This window comes from Lycium barbarum, chromosome 9, assembly GCF_019175385.1.
Source record: "Lycium barbarum isolate Lr01 chromosome 9, ASM1917538v2, whole genome shotgun sequence".
Classification (NCBI taxonomy): domain Eukaryota; kingdom Viridiplantae; phylum Streptophyta; class Magnoliopsida; order Solanales; family Solanaceae; genus Lycium; species Lycium barbarum.
The window spans coordinates 2711488-2730252 of record NC_083345.1 but is presented as its reverse complement, the minus strand read 5'-3'; the positions used below and the strand labels follow the sequence as shown (position 1 = coordinate 2730252).

General features: G+C 33.1%; 1 protein-coding gene and 1 pseudogene across 1 annotated transcript; both read left to right on the top strand.

Moving 5' to 3' along the window:
* The first annotated feature begins 1514 nt into the window (after window positions 1-1514).
* On the top strand, window positions 1515-9721 carry LOC132610431 (6,7,8-trihydroxycoumarin synthase-like; annotated as a pseudogene).
* Window positions 9722-14346: 4625 nt separating this feature from the next.
* LOC132611073 (6,7,8-trihydroxycoumarin synthase-like) lies at window positions 14347-17253 on the top strand. The gene is made up of 2 exons (XM_060325489.1): window positions 14347-15293; window positions 16496-17253. The coding sequence occupies exons 1-2, from the start codon at window positions 14409-14411 to the stop codon at window positions 17102-17104; spliced, it is 1494 nt and encodes a 497-aa protein (XP_060181472.1). The 5' UTR covers window positions 14347-14408; the 3' UTR covers window positions 17105-17253.
* Window positions 17254-18765: the final 1512 nt, after the last annotated feature.

Here is an 18765-nt window from a genome sequence, read left to right as displayed (position 1 = left end):
TTCGTTAGTATTATTATCCAAATAAACCGTACTAATTTTCCATGAATACATCGTAATGAGTGCGTGAAAGTACGTTTTCTAAAAACAATTGTGAAAAAATACAAACGGCCGGTGATAAGATTTAAGTAATTGAAAAAGTACTATGAGTAGTAAGAGAACCTCAGTAAGTTTTAGGAATAAGGTCTTCATCTGTTTCATGAGAATTTTTAATTACAACTATCAGTTCAAGTTGTTTAAAAATATCCACTTCCACAAGGGAAATTCCACAATTCACTTGAAATAATTCTCTTCCACAAGTCGTGCAACATACAATTGTTTTGATGATAAATTTAATAATTATGGATTTTGGCGTTAACGATACATTTGTTTTGATTATAGATTCGCTTCCACAAGTTTTTGAAGCATCATCTTTAATGAATGTAATGGACTCTTGGGTGACACAAATATCTAGAAAACGTGTAAATTGTTGATTGCTAGAGGACAAAGGTCTATTTTCAAGCATTAATTTTCCAGACGAATTATTTTTGTCTTCACAGTAGGTGTCATTTTCAACTGTTACGTATCTTAATTAGAGGCGTTGAGTTCAAAAATATGAAAATATCTTGTTAGGAAGCTCTTCTTCCTTAAATGAGCTTTATGTGAAGTCAGAAAAAAAAAAAGCCTTAATTTGTTATTGGTAATTTTTTGTTGCAATGGAGAAAAAAAACATGAATATCAAACATGATTTGAGGGGGAAAGTTGCATTAAACTTGATTTGAGTGATAGGTACTGCCATTAGTTCACTAATATTTCTTCCCACTTCACTTTCATCGTTCAATTTTGTAACTATATTATATGGTTCGTATGAAATGGTCCAACAAGAAAAACAAAACATGAAAATGAATTACGTAAAAGATTTGAATTCTTGAATGGGTTGAAAAGCATCAAGTATCTACCTTCTCCAACTTTATAGTAAAAATCTAACTCGCTAGTCGCTCCCAAAATATCAAACTATAATCAAGTATTAGTAAATAAAAAAATATTTTAGTCGGGAAAATTAGCCAGGTGTCATTTTCTCATTAAGATAAAGAGATTTGTTATAAAAATAGAAGCAAGATAAGCGAGATAAGTGTAATGTCTTAAACTAAAAGATTGGATTTAGTTACGTAGCGAAAAAGTCTTCGAGATTATCCCTTATATTTTAGGTGACCAGACAACTATTACACTGTTTGGGTGTGTTCAGAATTGAGGAAAATATTTTTCATATTATTTTTCAATTTTATCATGTTTAATAGGTCAAGATGTTTTGAAAAATATTTCTCTTAGAAAATCAAATTTCTTAAAAATTAGGAAAATAATTTTCCCAGTGAGTAGGAAAAACAAGTGGCATTCCACACTAATGGTTTCCTCCTCACTCCCACCCCTCTCCCTCCCCGCCCCCATCCCACCCCAACCCCTCTCTCCACACCATATTATTTACCTAAATTATATATAAATGTTCTAATTGGGATAATAGTTTCTGCTTACTTACCACTAGAAAGTAAGAAAACTACATGCGTGAAAAATATTTTTCCTCGTACCAAACACACCCTAGTTGAATAAAAATTACTATACTCAATAATTGAAGAAAAAGAAGGGAAAAGTTTAACGTAAGATCCAATTATATAAGACATATCAAGTGAGTAGGTAAGTAGACAAACAAAATGATGCTCTTTCTTCTACTACTTTTTGCAGCCCTACCCATCATTCTCATTTTCGTTCTTTCTAGAGTCAAAACGGGAGGAAGAAACACACTGCCACCAGGTCCTGTTAGCCTACCATTCATTGGAAATTTGCATCAATATGACACTTTAACACCTCATATCTATTTTTGGAAACTTTCCAAAAAATATGGAAAAATCTTCTCATTGAAACTTGCTTCAGCTCGAATGGTTGTAGTTTCTTCAAAAACATTAGCCAAAGAAGTACTCAAGACACAAGATTTAGTATATTGTAGTAGACCTCCTATTCTCGGCCAGCAAAAATTATCTTATAACGGTCGTGACATAGTCTTTTCACCTTATAATGACTATTGGAGAGAAATGAGAAAAATTTGTGTGCTTCATCTATTTAGTCTCAAGAAAGTACAATTATATAGTCCAATTCGTGAAGATGAAGTATCAAGAATGATCAAGAAAATATCTCAACAAGCTGCCACTTCACAAATTATAAATTTGAGCAATTTAATGATTTCACTAATTAGTACGATTATTTGTAGAGTTGCTTTTGGTGTCAGGTTTGATGAAGAAGCACATGAAAGAAAGAGATTTGATTATCTCCTGGCCGAAGCTCAAGCTTTCATGGCTAGCTTTTTTGTGTCTGATTTTTTTCCTTTTTTAAGTTGGATTGATAAATTTACTGGACTGACAGATAGACTTGAGAGGAATTTCAAGGATTTGGATGAGTTTTATGAAGAACTGATTGAGCAGCATCTCAATCCTAATAGGCCAAAATCCATGGAAGGAGATATTGTTGATCTTTTGCTTCAATTGAAGAAAGAGAAATCAACACCAATCAATCTCACTTTAGATGACATAAAAGGACTTCTAATGGTAATTTCCATGTCTGAAATCTACCTATTTCACATGAACTCGCACGGCTCCCTTCCCCACCCCCGAGTAAAAATATGTTGGGTTAAGATAGCTAGTTCAAACGACGGTCGTAACTCAACCCCAACATTACCCGAACTCCCTTCTCTTTTTCTGTTTGTTTTTAAAAATGATCTGACAGCTCTTTTATCTAAATATTAACTATATCCATTACAAAAAAAAAAAAAAAAAAAAAAAGGTAATTTGTGGGGGGTTTTAGCCTCCACTAATTGCTTAAGGAGGCTAAACAGCACCCCCTCGCCCAATAAATTGTTACTTTCAATCTCCGCAAATTACCCATTTTTTTGTATAGTGATTACTTCAAATTTGATTTTGTTATATTTAAGGTTGGTCTGCAATTTGACTTATCGGGTTGCACAAACCCAACATCTTGATCCTAAATATCAAGAATAAGTTGAAAATTACTTCCTCATCAGCCGTGGAAATGGGACAAGTTTTCCAACCATATCATGAAAAGTCATCAATTACAATTAATCAACAACATTATAACCATGCAACGGATCAAATTGCAAGCTTTTGCCTTTTGTAAATAAGTGTATATGTAAGGATGAGAGAAACCGAAAGAAATGACCCGCAAAGGTGGCCAAATTTCTTCAAGAGCCCGTGTGAGATTCATATCTATATAATAAATAATATCCTATTTTGCAATTATCTAAAACTCTTATAATGTCCGTATTATAAAAGAAATAAATTACATGCAAAAGTTAATATAAAATTTGTAAAGTGCCAGAAATGTTAGAAACAAATATAGCATACCATCCAAAAGCAGAGTCCATTTGTCAATTAATTTAGTCAAATAGATACAAGGACCTTTCATCTCTTGACTTATTAGAAATGAAAATGACGAAGACAATTTGAAGAAGCAAGCAATTTGGCCAGCTTAGGACTGCAAATTCAGATTGGAATCATTTATAAGAGGAGCTTTCTTATAAATATCAGTTTTACACGGCATAAACTGCTCATTAATTGATGAGGTGCATGATGAGAACGGGAAATTGGGCTCTTCTCCATTTCCTCTCTCTATTTTCCCTAAGTTCTACATTAGATTAGAAACACATGACATGGATTATAATAAGATTTAATTGACTAAAGCAAGAAGGCTCTCTAACCATGGTTTATATAATTAATAACTTATCCATAAATATAGTAAAATATTTTCTCTCTCTTCCTATTTTAATATTCCATTTTTTTTCAATTATGATAGCTCTTTAATGGTGATATTTCCGGAATATATATAACTCTTCAGAAATATACAATTACCAATTAAATAATGGGGTCTATATTGTGTGAATTAGTAAGCATCATAATTGAAAAAATAGAAAAGTATCACCAATTGAATAATGGGTTCTATTTATGCGTAGGGAAAAAATGAAGTGGGAAAAATAATCGGGTAAAGGAGAAAAGATATTTTACTGCGTAGAAAAAGTAAAATAGGAAGAGAGAGGAAATAATTTTAATATATTTATGGATAAGTTATTAATTATGTAAATCATGGTTAGGGTCTTGCTTTAGTTAATTAAATCTTAGCTATTAATTCCAACCCATGCCATGTGTCTCTAATCCAAGGTAGAACTTGGGGAAAATGGAGAGAAGGGAACCGGAGAGGAGCCCAATCCGAGAAGGGGGAGGGTAACCTTTTGAAACTGTAGAATAGCTCATAGAGGGATATTAAAGTACACCCAAACTTGCATGATTTATTTATGATTGAATTTTGATTATTATTTTTAAATAGCACAAATAGAAAAGAAATATGAAAATGGTGAAAATTAGGAGAAAAAAGATAAATCTGAATGGTGGGCATAGAGAGGTGCCACCTCACCTTATCTATGCCTAGCTTTATATTATATATAGATTTGGTTAGCTTCAACACTCTTCATAAAATTGATTTTACAATAGATCCGACAATATTATTGATAATGAAGGCAATAAAAATCGACATTAAGACCAAAACATATGTACTTACTTTATATTGTGTTAAGCTAAACAAAAAGACGAAAGAAAGATAAAAAAAGTTTCACCGAAATTATCATGCCTGGATTCATATAGTTCGTCAAAACATGAATTAAAAAGGAAGAAATAATGAACAGATAAAAAAATTTAATCATGTGTGAATTATAATTATTCAATAGTAAAAAATAGCAGATAATCAACTAATCAAATATGTGATGCAAAACTCCTAAGTTATAAGCCTGAAAATTCAAGTACATCAGTGTCGTAACAGCACCTAAAAGGCAGACAAAATAGAAAAAAAAATGATACATAATTTTTATTTCGATAAAGGGTAGAAGAAACTGAAACATATTTAATTGTATCATAAGTTCCCAAACTCTTTGAGTTTGTGCCTGAAATATCTTAGGGTTAACTTAATTTGATAAAATATTTTGGGGATAAAGTATGCTATGAAATACTTTGACATACCGTTCTGGTCCTGGTCCAAGAGATGTACAAATCAATGCTCGTAAAATTGCACAACCAAAAGTGCTCTCCCTGACGATAGCAATATAAAGAACTTACTAGTGTCGATAACATTTCTTTCCATGCATCATGTGCTCTCCCCCCCCCCCCCCCTCCCCACCCCCCACCCCGCCCTCCCCAGTTTTTGAAGAGGTTGTATACATCATCTACACAACTATTAGATGGATCTTCTCTCAAAGTTGTATACTCCTTTAGATTTATGCAGTTGGCATCCTCTCCTTCAAACACTAAACAGCATTAGAAAACTGCTAATAGTGTTGAGTGATCTAAATCGAAGAAAAACTAAAATTGATTATATCTTCCCGTTGTTAAAATATTAAGCTTAAAGTGACTCAAAAAGATAACAGTAAAATCACATTATTTCAATTTTACAAACAACAGAAAATAAATAATATCACCCTCTTAAATCATTGGAAGAACACAAGAATAAAATAGCACTGTTATAGTCTTATCGTATGCAAGAATTTAGTTTGATGACCGCATTGAAAGTGGTAGATTGATGCAACCATCTTCATTCCATCTTAAATAAGAGAAGAATTCTCATGCTCTATTAATTAAGAATAGAAAATTGTTATAGTGACTTTATCAGGGAAAACAAAAGAAAGCAAATGGATGTTAATAACTTGATTAATTAGGAGGAAAACGGTAATTTAGACCTTTATTATGTAATAAACACATGCTGACCTTAAATATAAAGGCTTAAATGAGTGACTTTTAAAATAGTTCCCAACTCAATTATCCTCTTTAATTTTGTCATTACTCCCATTTCAACCCATTAAATCCTATAATTTAAATATAATTAGATTTTTTCATTTTAAAATTATATAAAAGGCCAAAAAAATAAGAAAAAAAGATAAGTAGGAATGGTAGCCATAGAGAGGTGTCACATCACCTTGTCTATACCTAGCTTTATATTATATATAGACTAGTAAATTTAGCCGCGCTTCGCGCGGTCGCAATTAATAGCATAAATTCACGAAATGATCTTCTCATAAATTTAGCTGAATAGAAAAGATATTTAAAAATCTTCTATATATGCATATACTAATCTTCTATATATGCATATACTATTTAATTTTGTAAATTAATTAAACTACAAATATATATTTTCAATGAAATCTATTGATGTAATTTCAGCACACTTCAAGTGTCATACATGTTACAAGTTGTTTCTTGCTTTGACTATCAAGAACGGATACTTTGCACTGCAGAACTCATTTCTTCTTTTTTCTTTCATTTCTGTAGCCCGTGAAAGTATTGCGAGTTATAACTTACATACATTCTTATTACTGGAATCAAATGATCATGGATGTCCATGTAACATTTGTATGAGCAGACTATTATCTTGGTGGGCATGAATTTTTTGTGCACATTTAACTTTCAAAAATTTATTTATTTAATTGAACCATAAAAGGCGAATCACTTCTTAACGAAGAAACAAACATTGAGGGGGAAGGAATTTGTCCGAGCCTCAGCACATGATATTGCCTTCGTTTTCGCAGCAACACAGCCATATCTAAAGTTAAAAAAAATTATGGAATTGTGATGCAACAAATAGATGGCAAATTAACAATGTATTGTAGTCACATGATTAGATAAAAAAATCACATAGATTCCATACTTTTAATTGGAATAATTGCATCATGGAGGAGGAATTGTGATTTTTAACTGATCTATGAAATCTGAAAGTGTATTTGCATAAGTTGAATTTCCAGAAAATATATGATTAATTGGCAACTTCAAAAACAAATAATTTGATAAAGAAAGTTCATCCGAACTGAAGTTAAACTCTGCCTGCATGCAGCTATAGCCTCTAAAATATTTTGTATTTAAAGCGGCTGTGTGAATCTAATTTAGGCCAGAACAAATATTGAACAGAAGAGCCTGTAGAATAATGCTAATTAATTAGATTCCAACCTAGAAATCAAAGCATCAAAAAAAAAGGAAAGAATAGCACATTGCACCTGGCTTTGTGCTCCCACCCTTTTTTTTATAGATCAATCACGTCTTTCCTCCTCTCCAACTTAGGTCCTCTATAATTTGCTTCAAACAGTTCACTATCAGCTTCCCTGATTTGCAAAAAATAAGAAGGGATTTCTCCATACTTCCAATGTTAAGCGTGTATGATACAAACTTTAAAAAAAAAAAACCGTGTCTGATCGATACTCAGTTAATATAGACTAGGATTACTACTACTTGTAGATAATGCTTAGCTCGGAAAACTAAAATTCCTTCACGGAATGTGAAACCTTTAGATAGGTGTGACCATGTGGGCGAGACTGAGAGTTGATTTATCCAAGAAGTTTAGTAATGGAAAAACCACAATTAGTATTGATTCATTGTAATGTAACGGAAATATCACATTCGTCATTTGAATTATTTGATGTATTTTGAACTGGTGTCTATCCCTTTTCTTATTCATTATGAAGCTGCAATTAAAATCTAAATTATTTGAATTTAATAGTAATAAAGTAGTGTACGTATTAACATGAGATTGATAAGTAGAACATATTACTTGGTGGAAAATTTGGAAATAAGGCAAAAAAAGGAGAAAAAAGATAAATAGAAATGGAGGTCATAGAGAGGTGCCGCATCACCTTTTCTATATATAGATTACTACAAATGAAAGAAACTGTAGAAAATTTTATTACAAGACATAAACGCTAGACATTTCAAGTGACTTTGCCAAAAAAACATGATGTTCTTTCCATTCTTTGTACCCCTTCTTATCATTATTCTCAGTTTTCTTCTTTTTAAAGCCAAAAAGAATGGAAAAAACATTCTACCACCAGGTCCTTTAGGGTTGCTATTCATTGGAAATTTGCACTAATTTGATAGTTTAATCCCTCATCTTTATTTTTGGAAACTTTCCAAGAAATATGGACAAATCTTCTCATTGAAACTTGGTTCTTCTAATATGGTAGTACTTTCTTCCGCAAATCTAGCAAAAGAGGTAACCAAAATACAAGATTTAGCATTTTGTAGTAGATCTTTTATTCTTGGCCAACAAAAATTGTCTTACAATGGTCAAGATATTGCCTTGTCACCTTATAATGACTATTGGAGAGAAATTAGAAAGTGCAATATTTTAGTCCAATTCGGGAAGACGAAGTTTTTAGAATGATAAAGAAAATATCTCAACAAGCTTCCACTTTTAAAATTACCAATTTGAGTGGTATATTGATTTCATTAACAACTACAATTATTCTAGAGTTGCTTTTGGTATTAGGTATGATGAAAAAACACATGAAAGGAGGAAATTTGATGAACTTCTAAAAATGACTGAAGAAATGTTGGCAGGCTTTTTTGTCTTTGATTATTTTCCTCTCTTAGGATGTGATTGATAAAGTCTTAAGGAAAAATATTTAGATTAGAGAAGAATTTTAAGGATTTGAATGAATTTTTTGAAGGATTCATCGAGCAACATCTCAATCCCAATAGGCCAAAATCCATGGATGGAGATATTATTGATCTTTTGCTCCGGTTGAGGAAAGAGCAATCAACTCCAATCGATCTTACTTTGGACAATATAAAGGCTATTATCATGGTAATGAACTAATCCATTTGTGTCTTATCTTATAGTACGACGGTATTTGATATCACGAAATATTAAAAAAATCACTTTTGGTGTAAATGAAAAGTATTCTTTGAACTTGTGGAACTAAATATTCTATGACATTTTTATGACTAGTAAAACATGTCATTAAGAGTAAAAAGAGATTTTTTTTATGACACGGGGAGTAAGGGAATGGGAAATGGGGGAGGAGATTACAAGGTGGGGAATCGAACCCTCGCCAACAAAATAAAAGTACTGGTGGTCAACCAACTGAGCTACTAAGAATTCCAAATGAGAAACTTTAAATATAAAGAGTTTTCACATACATAAATACGACAATATTTTTCCTAAATAGATTAAAAAGAAAAGAGTAACATATAAATTAATGTTTTATCTATTGCTTTGAGCATTTCGATTAATCGGACAATTTAGGCTTTTTTTTGTTTTTGTTTTAAGAATATGCTAGTTGGTGGAATAGATAGTACCGCAAGTACAATTGTTTGGGCAATGACCGCCTTGATGATGAACCCAAAAGCAATGAATAAAGTTCAAGAAGAAATTAGAAATGTTGTTGGAAATAATAAGGTCATGGTGAATGAACATGATATTCAAAATCTTCTATATTTCAAAGCAGTAATAAAGGAGACATTTAGATAGATCCACCAATTCCATTGCTATTAGTAAGAGAAACAATACAGAAATCCATACTACAAGGGTATGAAATTCAACCAAAAACTATATTATATGTTAGTTCTTGGGCTATTGCAAGGGATCCTAAAATATGGGATATAATCTAGAAGAATTTACTTGAGAGATCCTTAAATAGTGCTATTGATTTTTAAGGTCAAGAATTGAGCTAATTCCATTTGGAACGGGCAGGAGAAGTTGCCCAGGTATGACACTTGGTGGTGCAACGGTTGAGATTGTACTTTCCAGTATTCTTTATGCATTTGATTGGGAGTTGCCGTGTGGGATGAAAATTGAAGATATTGACCTTGATGTTTTACTTGGACTTACTACGCATAAGAAAAACGCTTTTTGCCTTGTTCCTAGTGGGTATTAACATATATCTTGACTGGTTTTGAATAAGACTTATACATATTTATACACCTATATACATAAGTATACAAGACAGATACATTATGTATATAGGTGTATAAAAATGTATAATCTTGTATAAGAGGGTGTATACACCCATATACACCATTATACAATTTTATACACTATTATACACCCATTACCTTGAACTTACTGGTTTCTCCCTCGCCGACCTCAACCACCTCCAGTGACTCCCACTGCCGGTAATTTCATCTCAGCCACCTGCACTCCACCACCACCTCGATGAGTTTTCTGATAGATCTAGATCTAGCAGGATAGATCTAGATCTAGGTAATTTCTGGCTAGATCTGAGCCACCCCAGTGGAGGAGGCAGCGTCGGAAGTGAGTACGACGCTTAGGTTGTGAAAGAGAAGTCGTCGTCATTGTCGCCGGAAAGACAAGGTGGTGGAAGTGAGTACGGTGCTCAGGTGGCGTCGTTGTTCAGTTTTTGTAAGATTTAAAAATATGAGTCAATTTTGATAGCATTGGTACCCTAATTGATACACAGTGTAATTATCTCCATTATTAATCCTTTTCCCTTCACGTTCTCCATAAACAAGGCGCGTTTCACGGTTCACCGTGTCTAGTTCATCTATGGATTTGACTCTTTTAAAGTAAAAAATTGTCCTATCATTCACAACACACACACAAAAAAGGTTCCTTGAAGGAGTTCTTCTTCCAATCCGTAACTTCACTTGTCTCGTGTGGAATCTAAAGATGGCAACTTATTAATCTATTGACTTGAAAGCAATTATACTAATGGATGCTCTTTGACTTTGTCACGGATTGCTATTGATAGTACGTGTCGGTGACCCTCAACTTTCATTTCTTTCCCGATCGATTGGCCGTTCCATGGAAGGAAACCCAACATTTATTCCACTAGAAACTTCACATTTCCATCTTGATTTGCCCTTTCAAGTTTGACTTAGTGTTGGACTTTTCTATGTGAAATTCCTTTTTTTTTTTTTTTTTACAAATTCTCTTTGCGATTCCATAGTTCCTACTTTTTTGGGTACGACCAATTATTAAGAAACAAAAAGAAGCTAGTTGAAGGTATTTCGGCAAGTTTCGGCAGCTGGAAGTGGTAAAACGGCTTGTATTGTTGGGCAGAAGACTAACAAAGATTATACTTTAACTGTGGTTAAAATATAGTGGTTAGTAAAATAACTCAAAGTTATTATTTAGTTGGGTTGGGTTAAATAATGAAGCGGGTTTAAAAATTGAAATCAGATTATTTTGGGAGATTTGGGGATTTCCGTTAAGAGAGGGGTTTATTTGAAAATTTTAATGACCAGAAGGACATTTTTGACCTCAATTCGTAATGTAGGGTATTTTAGCCATTTTCTCAAAGTAGAGTGATATTTTTGACCATTTTCCCAATTGTAAACTTGTAATTTTGTACTTTCAATAAACTTGAAAAGCTTCTATTAGTTAACATTTGTCAATATATATTATTGAATCCAAAGTTAAATGTGGAGGGTGGTGGGATTAGTGCAGCCAGAAATTTCATGAAGAGTGTTGAAATTCTAAATAAATCAATAATTTTTGTTTGGTTGATTGGATACACCTTTAAAATCAAATTAAGCAATATTTTGCTAAACCATAAACATTGGCTTATGCTTTCACTAGCTTATTTTACGACTAGATTTCATTTAATGTTTTTATGTCTCATCAGAAATAGTACGAAATACTTTTTTTTCCGACATAAAGCCTTATGCAATAACAACAACAACAACAAGCCCAGTAGAATCCCACCATGTGGGGGTCTGGGGAGGGTAGAGTGTACGCAGACCTAACCCCCACCTTGAAAGGTAGGGCGGCTGTTTCTGAAAGACTCTCGGCTCAGGAGAGGAAAACAAGACAAAAGGTCAGATAGGGCTAAGCATATCAAAAACGATATGAAAACGAGGAATAACAAAAGCGAGGAAGTCATGGTAGAAAGGAGTATTAACTACCATAAATAAATAAGATAATCAAAGTACAAAGGCTCAATAAATATAAGCAGAAATCAAATGGCAATAAACGAATGAGCAAAACTACAACTACTATGGTGAAAGGATAAACAACCTAGCCTTATATCCTAATCTGAGTCCTCCACAACCTTCTATCTAAGGTCATGTCCTCGGTAAGCTGAAACTGTGTTATATCCTATCTAATCACCTCTCCCCAATACTTCTTTGGCCTCCCTCTATCTCTCTTGAAACCATCCATAGCCAACGTCTAACACCTCCGCACTGGAGCCTCTGTGCCTCTCCTCTTCACATGCCCAAACCATCTCAGTCTCGCTTCCCGCTTGTCCTCCACCGATGCCACGCCCACCTTGTCCCGGATATCTTCATTCCTAATTCTATCCCTCCTAGTGTGCCCACACATCCATCGCAGCATTCGCATTTCCGCAACATAAAGCCTTATGCAACCTTCTAAAAATTCATCATCCATCCGATTCCACAAGTCATTCTTCATAAACTTTATTGCCAAGAATGCTCTTTCACAAATATGTTCTTGTAACAATTTTAACCAAAACGTGACTTTTAAATTATTATTACTGTGCAACTATGTATTATGGGATTAGTCCTAGTGTTGTTGCATTGTTTTTATTTTAATCATTGTAATGTTTGACTAAGCACATTTAACCTTTAATTAAGTGTTTTAATTCTTTTGCTAATGGAACCCAAACAAAATAACGAGTTGTCTACTCTACAAAGAGTAATTCGGTATTTCTAATGTTACTCTCAAAACAAAAAATTTAAGTACAAAAAAAGAAAAGAAAACTCCATTCTGCCACTAATTTAAATTATCTGCCAGTATCAAGAAACTATTGTTCTCTCTTTGCTTAGTGGAATATCACAGATTCACAGGTATGGAAAAATGCAATAACACAAAATTTTTAAAAATGCTATTTTCCTTTTATTATTGTAGAGTGTCAAACAATTATAAGGCACTGTTTTTGGTCCATCTTGGTTTTAGCAATACATTTTTTTGCGCGGAATGCTCTTCAACGGCACTGGTCTTTAATTTTTACCCCTCAAATTGTTGGTCTTTAATTTTTGTCCTTAACCTAAAAACTCATGAGTTTCTGGTTCGAACCCTCGCTCAGTAAAAAATTAAAAAAGATTCGCAAGGTAGAGTTTTGAATTCAAACTCTACTTTAAAGTTACAAGGCAGAGTTTGGGCAAAAGTTTGCTTTAAGGCCTAACTTTTGCCCAAATGAGCCTAATTTTGCTACAAATCTCTACTTTATTTTTTTTTTACTGAATCGGGATTCAAACTCAAAATCTCAAAATATTAGGCGAAGACCAAAAATAGCAAAAATTAAAGACCACTGCCTTTGAAGGACAATCTTGCGAATGACCCTTAGAAGTATTGGTAGGCCCACTTTTTAAGAGAAAAAAAGCTAGGCCCACAAATTATAACAAAACATGGATTAGAAACCAGAGAAGCCCACAAGTTTACAACTTTTTGACAACCCTTTGCAGTTGTGTGAAACGTGTTCAAAACTTATATATAAAGCGATATGCGATCAAGGACGATATTCGACAGATCATTCTTACAGTTACACCACTGTAGGTAGCTCAGCCAGTTGGAGGCAGGGTGATATAGGTCAAAAAATTAGTCAGAAAACATACACAAAAGCAATATTTAACAACTCTGTCATCACCAAACAATGTGGCGTAGCGATTCGGATATCAAATGAAAATTAAAAGAAAAAACACACACACATACTCGTGTAATGGTAATATTATGATTGTATGACTTTTAGATGAAATCACGGAGGGAAAAGCACAATTTTTGTTTGGCTAATTGAGAACCCTTTTAGCCACTCACATGCCAGAAATCACAAGCTACGTCATAACGGGAAGTATTTGATCATACGTCAAAAGTAAGAACATTGTTTTTCAAATTAAAACAAATATGTCGTTTTCAAGTCCTTCTGGCCTAACAAAATTACTGTAATTAGCCACTCTAGATTAACTTCATGAAGACTAATGTAAAGTTAGTCAACTGATATTATAAAGAAATGTTTATAGGTTCAAAAAGATAATACGAAGCACCGGTCATAAAAAAATAATTTAGAATTCCTTTTTAGTTTTTCTTGATCAATGAATAATAAATCCAAATTTTGGACCCAAATGAAAGTTTTGATATTTATGAGTTTATTCCTTCCCCTTCTAAAAGGAACAGTACAATATATTTATTCAGTTATCAAATTGCCTTGTCTAATGCTATGCAATCATTGGTGAGGCAAATATATAGATTGCTAGAGTACAAAGGTCATTTTTCAGGCTTTAATTATCGTGGCCTGTGAATTTTTCAGTGTCACTTTCATGAAAATCACCATACAGAAAGAAAAAAAAGTTTAGAATATTAATTATTGGAAAATCATTTGTCTCTTCCAATTTCATACTAAAAATCAAACTACCTCTCAAAATCAAAACTATTGTCCATAGGTCAACTTGTATCCCTTCCTATCTCCTATGTAATTGCCAATTTCTTTCTATTTGTATATTTTTAATATCATAAATATGTATTTCCTTTTTTGATATTAATATGGCCGTTGATCCAAAGTCCCAGCTCCTTTTACAATTACTATAAATGACAGAAAATTTTAATACAAGATATAGAAGACATTTCAAGTGACTTTGCCAAAAAACATGATGTTCTTTCCACTCTTTATAGCCCTTCTTATCATTATTTTCAGTTTCCTTCTTCTTAAAGTCAAAAAGAGTGGCAAAAACAATCTACCACCAGGTCCTTTAGGGTTTCCATTCATTGGAAATTTGCATCAATTTGATAGTTTGACCCCTCATCTTTATTTTTGGAAACTTTCCAAGAAATATGGAAAAATCTTCTCATTGAAACTTGGTTCTTCTACCATGGTAGTAATTTCTTCAGCAAATCTAGCAAAAGAGGTAACGAAAATACAAGATTTAACGTTCTGTAGTAGACCTTCTATTCTTGGCCAGCAAAAATTGTCTTACAATGGTCAAGATATTGCCTGTTCACCATACAATGACTATTGGAGAGAAATTAGAAAAATTTGTGTTGTTCATTTATTTAGTCTCAAGAAAGTGCAATATTTTTGTCCAATTCGTGAAGATGAAGTTTTTAGAATGATCAAGAAAATATCTCAACAAGCTGCCACTTCAAAAATTACCAATTTGAGCAGTATAGTGATTTCACTAACAACTACAATTATTTGTAGAATAGCTTTTGGTATTAGGTACGATGAAGAAACACGTGAACGGAGAAAATTCGATGAACTTTTAAAAGTGACTGAAGAAATGTTGGCAGGTTTTTTCGTCTCTGATTATTTTCCTCTCTTAGGATGGATTGATAAACTCTCTGGAAAAATAAACAGACTTGAGAAGAATTTTAAGGATTTGGATGAGTTTTATGAAGGACTCATTGAGCAACATCTCAATCCCAATAGGCCAAAATCCATGGATGGAGATATTGTTGATCTTTTGCTCCAACTGAGGAAAGAGCAATCAACTCCAATCAACCTTACTTTGGACAATATAAAGGCTATTATCATGGTAATGAGCTACTCCATTTGTATCTATTATATGGCCGTGCTGGTAAATACTTTCTCACGTTCGGTGCTCACACCTAGATAAACATTTAACTTTACGAATTAATTAACAAATCGAAGTGAGTATTCATATCAATCAATCATGGTTAGATGTTAAAAATTAGAGTATATGCAAGTTTGTATATCGTTACATTCATTGGCTTGGTGGTAACACCAGGCATGCCTAAGTTTTTATGATGGTTATGTTTGTGGTACGATCATAATATAAAGATGGCTAGATTTTTGTTAAATATTAAAAACTTTTTAATCTTGTGGTATATACATGTCATAATATTTATGATCACTTAGTTAGAAAAATACTTTATTAATGGTATAATGAGAAATTTAAAAATTTCGAATACATGAAAAGATCTTTTTTAATTGATTGAGAAAAAAAAGGAGTCATATACATACATACATATATACTTACGTACGTACGTACGTACAAAACAGAAGGAATTTTCCCAAAATCTTTTAGAATCCGTATTCCTACACTAGTGCTGTATCTATTGTTTTAAGAATTTCAAGAGGTGAATACACGAAGGTTTTTCAACTTATAGTACTGTTTGCAAGAAAAATCGTCAATTTTTTTTTTCTCATGACAGAATCACTCAGCCTTTTTTCTTAAAATGTCACTCTTGCCCCAAAATCCAGTGAAATTTATTAGGGAATATTCCTTTTATATAACTAACTTCGTTGGTAGTTTAAAATATTACACCTAATATTTTTACTTGTAAAAAGTAATGCTCATCTAAAAAGATTCATTACCCAAAAAAAAAAAAAAATTAAAGTCAAGAAGGTGAGTGAAATATTTTACACCACAATGAAAGTTAGTGATATAAAAGCAAACGGAAGGAAGGTTATTGAAATTTTTCCTTTATATACTTCATCGGATTTTGGCAAGAATGATATCTTACGAAATTAAGGAACATAGGGTGAAATAATAAGTTTGGTAAATATTCACAGGTAGGAGACCAGCCCTTACCCTCACCACAGTGGTGGACTTTTGTTTATAAGAAAATAAATAAATGAAGTAATTAGAAAACTTTTGATTGTTTTCCTAAAATCATACTATACTTAGTTGTGTGCCTTTCGTGTAATTAATCCGAATTTCAATTGATATGACGATGTTGCATTGTAATTTTATCCTCGCACTTCCTCTTGTAGAACATTCTAGTTGGTGGAACGGACACTGGTGCAGCTACAGTAGTTTGGGCCATGACAGCCTTGATAGCGAACCCAAATGCCATGAAGAAAGTTCAAGCAGAAATTAGAGAATCGATTGGCAAAAAATCCATAGTGAATGAAGATGATGTCCAAAATCTTCCATATTTCAAAGCAGTGATAAAAGAGACCTTTAGACTGTATCCACCAGCTCCATTGTTAGTCGCAAGAGAGACAATGCAAAATTCCATACTAGAAGGATATGAAATTAAAGCAAAAACGATAATTCATGTTAACTCTTGCGCTATTGCAAGGGATCCTGAAATATGGGTAAAACCAGATGAATTTATACCTGAGAGGTTCTTGAATAGTGATATTGATTTTAAGGGCCAAAATTTTGAGTTGATTCCATTTGGAGCAGGCAGAAGAGGGTGCCCAGCTATTGCGCTTGGTGTGGCAACTGTGGAACTCGTACTTTCCAATCTTCTTTACGCCTTTGATTGGGAGTTGCCTTGTGGGATGAAGATTGAAGATATTGACACTGATGTTTTACCTGGACTTACTATGCATAAGAAACAACCTCTTTGCCTAGTTGCTAGAAATTATCCCTAGAAATTTAAGAAGACCAAACTCCAGTGTTAAATTTAATGCTTTCGTTAGTTATCCATGTTTATTATGGTCGTACAGTTTTATGCCCTCCATTTTTCGTTATAAACTTGTAATGGAGTAGTTGTTTCAATACAATTTCCCTTCTAGTTCCAGAGGATCTCGCGGAAAAAAAAAAAAAAAAAAAAAAAAACAGAGAAAAAGACCAAAATGATCCCTTATTTTTGGCTATGAACTCAGCATAATTCCTGTTCTTTTATACGGGGCACTAATACTCCTCCATGTTTGATATATTAGAGGCGGATCCAGAATTTGAAAAAAGAACTTCAAAATTTTCAAATTCCGAATTAACTTTAAAAAAGAGAAAAAGAAAAAAAGAGGTCAGCTACGGCGAGAAGCAAAAGCATGGACCTTTAGCTATTAAACCTTTCTATTATGGAATCACGCATAATTGGTAATAATTATCCAACAGTTAATGCAGCTATATGTCAAACACATTGATCTTATTTAAATAGAAATTTACTCATAATACTCATGAACAGAGAGTCATTATATCTAGTTTGTGTCATTCAAGTTCTAGTTATACCACTTAAGAGTGCTAAAAAGGTGATTTACCTGTCAAAATCATGATCAATTTGTTGACCAAGTCCTTCCCTTAGAGCAGGTCTTGAGAATTTCTTAGCTCATACGGTTCAACTGTTAGCCATCATTCGGCTAACCTAGCCATCTCCGTCCCTAAGGACCAACAAGAGGTAGTATAGGAATATTCACCTGTTGTCCAGAGGTTTGGCCTCCAGGCTCCAAATGGTATGTTAGTGTACCTTTGCAGAAATCAAGAGCAGAGACATTTGATCATCTATTTGCTTCAGGGGAAACTACTTTCAAAATTTGGAAGCTAGTTACTAGTCCACTAGGAATAAATGCCAATGGTAACATTATGCTGGTGGAAGAAACATGCTAATAATCAGATCACACCGAGTATTGTTAGCTGAGAACTTTGGAAAGCTAGATACGTAAAACTATACGAGGAATACTACTGTTTTTAGGATCTGTCAACAGATTCTTTTCATGGTTAAAAGCACCATTGGCATGGTAGGTATCTATGTTGTCGGACTCTTTAAAAATGTTGATGAGTGTGTATAGGATCGATCCTCTAAAAGTAGCGCAATTTTTTAGGATTTGAAATGGGTGCGACAATATTTTTGGAGAGTCCGAACAGAATAGTTTGGGATTGACTGGAGTAGAACAACTCTGCTATGTTTCTGAAATTTATAACCTACACTATGGTGTTGGTGCAAGCAACTCTCATATGTTTCTGAGGAATATATATACAACATTATACAAATTTCTAAAAGGTCTTTTGGCCACACTATTTTGGCCACAATGACCCAAATAAGGTAAATTCATATGATTATTTAGTACAAATTTAATAATTTATACTTACTTACTGTCATTTCTATCTTTTTTCTCAAAGTTTATCTTAATTTAAAATTGTACAATAGAGGTTATGATGATTTTTACATAAGTGTGGTCAAATTTGGGTCAAATTGGTGTGGCCATTTAGCAACTCTCATACATTTTATATATATTGCTCTTCTTGGGATCGAGGTTTTGGTTTTATGTCCCCCTTCTTGTATTTTTTGATCTTTAAATTTACACTACGCCAA